Raw genomic sequence first — 5,182 nt, forward strand, 5'->3', positions numbered from 1 at the left:
TTTCTATTTTTATCCAAAATCTAAAATAGGTCTTTTTTTTTCGTATCAATTAGGTTTCTATTAATGTAAATTTGATTTAATTAGAGGCTGCCGTCAAATTCACCTAAGGATAGTTAAATATTTGCTTAAGTGGCCTGCACAGTTCAACCAACCAGTAATGACATGTGACATTTTGATTCAGTTATTTTTTTAAATTGCATAGCTGATAGCAAATTCATATAAGGGCAAACTTGGAAGGATAAAAATTATAAGTGTTGTGACCTTTAATTGGAGGAAAAAAATGGGGGAAATCGCGTTCACTGATAGAGTTGGTATTATTAGGATTTCTTTGAAGGTGAAATCGCATTCCTTGTTCGATTGCAAGCGACAGGATTCTGAAATCACATAAATCTTATCACATTAGAGTTTCTTTGAAGGGGAAAATCACATTCTTTGATCCGAAGAGATGGACAATAAATTATAGAAGTCACATTTTGCTAATAAGATTTATGTGATTTCAATGCTAGCAAGATTTATCAAGCATTACTAACAATAGAAAATAGATATATACTCCTCAACATCAAGGCTTCAATGCCCCTTTACTTGCACCCATAAATCACTATAGAAAAATGTAGTAAAAAGGAAACAGAAGCAGAATCAACGCATTTCCATAATAGAAAACAGAAGCAAATTTTCTCTCTAGCAAATCGTAGGTCTCCTTCAATCTGAGTAATGATGTTTGTTGTAGCTACCTTCAATCTCAAGACCATCTTCCACCTATATCAAACACAATGAACGGACCAAATCGTAAATCCCATGCCATTTCATTCGAAATCGTTCCTCTAGAACAACTCACCCCATTCATCTTTACCTTCGTTCCCCCAACACACCAATTTCGATGTAGCTCAACCTCGAAGACCGACGAGGCACCACCTCAATCTCTTGCTCAACTCGTAACCCATTAGTAGCATCTGATTTCCTCCCTGGCTGAGAGGGTGCTCAAAGGAGTTTTGCAGCAACAAAGTCTCGGTGATGACCCCTACTTTTGGGTCGCGCTGAATCGGGGTGAGAGAAGGACTTTGACACTACAACCGGTGGCGTCCTGGCTTGTGGCTCATGGCGGTCGGGCTTGCCCAAGCGGCGGCCGGTGTTGTTTTCGAACCGAGAGGGGTTCTCCCTTGCACGCGAAGAAAAAAAGCAGAGAAGATCCAACGTCTTGGATGGCACTGCCTCCGGCGGTGAACGACGATGATGGTAACGTCTTGGTTGGCGACCAACGACCGGCGATGGCTGATCTCGCTAGTGATAGGAAGTATGCGTCTCAGGGATCGTTTTCCTTCGAGCACGAGAAGAGCAAAAAGGATTTTGACGCCATGGTCCACCATGGGTCCGGTGGTGAGCGGTGGAATCAACAACTGCTTGGGCGACGACTCACGATGGCCGGTTTGTCGGGGGCGGCGGCAGGCAGGCGGAGGAGATTCTGCAATTCATTATCCATCTCTTCGAATTGGGGTTTTCCCCTTGAACCCTAAGAACCCCGATATATCAATTAACTTAAAATTTTTTATCTTTCCATTTTGCCCTTTCTCTAAATCTGATCTCCTTAAAATTTTTTAAATCAAAACTTAATTTTAATGCCACATGTCATTATCATTTAACTGAGCATGAGCATGTAAAGTTGTCAAATATTAAACGGGTGTTAAGTAAATTTGACGGCATATCTCTAATTAAATCAAATTTACATTAATAGAAACTCAATTGATACAACAAATAGAAAAAGGACTTATTTAATATTTCAGATAAAAATGGAGATTTATGATGAGATTAAACCTTTTCTTTAACTAGTTATATTTCAATATCTCGGCACTTTTATAAACAATCTTAATATAAAAAAAATCCATGCACTCTTTTTCAGCTCAATAAGAAAAATTTAATTCTATAACTGTAACTCTTCATACAATTATTATTATTATAATATAAGAACAAAATAATAGAAAATTTATTTTATTGATAATTCTGTTAATTATTTTAGTTATTTGACATTTTAAAAAGTTTTAAAAAATTGTTTTTTTAATCATTTGACATTTTTAATTTTTTATTTATATTTATTTTGCTGCATGAAATTTATTTTATTATTTTATCTATTTATTTATTTTTTAATTTCTTTTTTATTTATATTTAGTGTGCTATTACATGTTCAAAAATGTTTATTTACCCTTTTATTCATTTATTTTATTTTCAAACTAATTTGTGTATACTATATTTTATTCTTAACTTTATTCTTTTATAACTTTTGATCATTTATTATAAAATAACTTATACTTAAAATATATATATTTTATACTATTTTTTCATTTTATAATTTTATCTTTTTATGATTTATAATTATTTAGTCATTAATACTTTTTTAAATATGTATATTTTAATTTTATTTCTAAAAATAATATTATTTTAAAAAGTAACACACAGATAAAAATATTAATATATTTCAATTCTATAATTTAATATCTAAATTATTATTATAATTTTTAAACAAAACTATTACTTTCTCAAATTTATAATTTTCATATATATATATATATATATATATATATATTCTAAAATGTAAATTATGTATAAAATTTGAATTATATTATTAATCGATTTAATTTATGATTTGTATTTCCAAAAACTATTTTAAAGAATTTTTTATTTTTAAAATAAAAATTATTTTTTTAATACGCGTGTCTTAGAATATTTTAATCACCATTAAAAACCTTTTTAATATATTTACAATATTAACTTAATTGTTATATAGTATTTTTTATTCTTAATTTTATTCATTTATAATTCTAATTACTTTATCATTTAATAAATTATTAAAGAATAACTTATACAAAAATATTAATTATCTTCTATATTTTTTATTTTTTTATTTTATCTTTTTATGATTTTTAATTACTTGATTGGTAATTCGATAAAGTTAAATTTAGAGAAAAATATTTTAATATTATTTTTTAAAATTATATTATTTAAATAATAATGATATATATTTATTAACAATGCAAACTGTTTATATTGTCATATAAAATTTTCTGTTATATGAAATATTTTTAATCAACTTAAACCGTGACACACATTCTTAAAAATTAGTTAATTTTTAAAATAAATAAATAGTTATTCATGTGTCTTTATATACATTTTAGTCACAATTAAATTTTTTTATCTAATATATTTTAATATACTTAGTTAAAGAATAATATTAATTATTTTTTCTATGTTATTCATTTATTTTTGGTTTAATATATTGGTAGGTCCCTATTTTGGCCCTGAATCTCAATTAAGTGGCACAGTCAACCACTTCATTAATCTTACATGGCATTCAAAATGAATTTTATATTAAAAATTTGGATTACAATGTGAGCATAATCAGATTTTAGAAAGGTCAAAGTGGGCAAAACGAGTTATGTGTTTCATTAGTTAAATCTGCAGAGGAAACAATCTGAAACGCAAAGAATCAAATCCCTAATTCCCATTTGAATCAATCTACAGATGAATCAAATCCACTTTTCCAGATGAATCAAATCCCTAATTCCCTGATGAATCATACAGGAGCCATTTTTCCCTTTTCATCACACCTTCAACTTCAACACACTTACCATGCAAACAGCCACAAGGAAAGAAATGGAAACTTATGAACTCTTCCACATGAACAAAGGCGCAGGTGAAACTAGCTATGCCATGAACTCTTCCGTTCAGGTTAATTAATTTCCTCTTACTTATCTTCTCTGTCACAAACATTCAACCTATATTCTTCTTACATCGTACCTTAATTTTTGCAAGAAACTACTAAACTCATGATGTTGTGCTGAAAAAAATGATAATTTTTATTTTTTTTTACTTTGCAGAACACAATTATCTCTTGTGCAGAGGCATGGAGAAAGAAAGCCATTGTGCAGATTTTGTGCACGAGTTGGCCTGAGAAGATGGGCATTGCTGATATGGGTTGTTCCTCCGGCCCTAATGCCTTGAGGGTGATTTCTGAGATCGTGGATGGCGTCTACGCGACCACGCGTCTGTTGGAGTGGCCGCCGCCGGAGTTGGTGGTGCATTTGAACGACCTCTTCGCCAATTAATCAAATCCCTAATTCCAATTTAAAAAAAAAAACCTAATTTGAAACAACAACCAAGAACGCGATCCCCACCACCCACGAGAACGACCACTGAGATGCCAAAACAAACCCTCCCTCTTTGCACCACGAATCGGACCGACCAACGTCCTTGTGCAGTCGCCGCGACCTTGCTGCACCATCGATTTGTTATCGTCCGCTGCACCTCCACAAGGTCTCTGTCTCTGCTCGAAAACGCAAAATATTATTGCTCCCAACGTTGAGTCTGTTCGCGTTAGTGAAAGGGAAGAAGCTTCAAGCTTCTAGAGTTCTGCGTTTAACTGGAACAGAGAAGAAGAGATGGGAAAGAGTTTTCCCTTACGCCACCTAAGGGCTAAATTTAGATTTTAGCATTCAACGGTTCTGGAAGGGTCTAAAACCCCCAAAACGACCTAAAGAACGTCCAAAACGGACGTCCGGAACCCCCCAAACTATCAAAAACAAAAGCAACAGCAGAAACCTGCGCCCAGCGCCATTTATGGGCGCCCAGCGTGAATTTCTGCTGGAAAACAGCAGGAAATGGCGCCCAGCGCCCTTTTTGGGCGCCCGACGTGAATTATGTAGATTTTTCTGCATAATTGAGCAACTCTACCCCCTAAGTTTCGTTTTAGGCCTTTTAGTGAACTTTGGACACTCCTAACTTGAAATACAAGTTGAATCTAACTTGTTTGAAGTCTCACACACCATCCTAAATCAAAACTCTAAGAGATATGCATGAAATTTGGATCTAGAACTCTATTATGAGGAACTTAAGAATCAAATATTAATTCTACTACCTAGACACCATTTTAGACCATTTATGCACTGTCTATAAGTCACAAGTGACTTAACTAAACTGTCCCAAATACCCATTTCATACCTGAACACCTAAATTAAAATTTCACTACCCAAGTTCCCTAGTTTTAACTCAAATGCTGAAAACTAACTTAACCATTTTTTTTTTATAAAATCTGTAGAACTAAATTCTCCTCCTAAGACTTTGAATTTGCAACTCGCACACAATTATACAACTCAGAATTTATCTATTATCAATTCTCATCAATCACAGACCAATA

At 32.6% G+C, this 5,182-nt stretch overlaps 1 protein-coding gene across 1 annotated transcript; it reads left to right on the forward strand.

Moving 5' to 3' along the window:
* The first annotated feature begins 3,660 nt into the window (after positions 1–3,660).
* Positions 3,661–4,364, forward strand: LOC111241611 (jasmonate O-methyltransferase-like). Its single transcript, XM_022780292.1, has 2 exons — positions 3,661–3,717; positions 3,867–4,364. Exons 1-2 carry the CDS (start codon positions 3,667–3,669, stop codon positions 4,092–4,094), a joined length of 279 nt encoding a protein of 92 aa, XP_022636013.1. The 5' UTR covers positions 3,661–3,666; the 3' UTR covers positions 4,095–4,364.
* The last annotated feature ends 818 nt before the right edge of the window (positions 4,365–5,182 follow it).

This window comes from Vigna radiata, chromosome 5 (assembly GCF_000741045.1).
Source record: "Vigna radiata var. radiata cultivar VC1973A chromosome 5, Vradiata_ver6, whole genome shotgun sequence".
Taxonomy (NCBI): domain Eukaryota; kingdom Viridiplantae; phylum Streptophyta; class Magnoliopsida; order Fabales; family Fabaceae; genus Vigna; species Vigna radiata.

Bases quoted from the DNA above. Each gene is read 5' to 3' on its own strand.
- LOC111241611 (XM_022780292.1), top strand. From the start codon at position 3,667: ATGAACAAAGGCGCAGGTGAAACTAGCTATGCCATGAACTCTTCCGTT. The intron at 3,718-3,866 runs GTTAATTAATTT...TTTACTTTGCAG, and splicing joins CCATGAACTCTTCCGTTCAG to AACACAATTATCTCTTGTGC.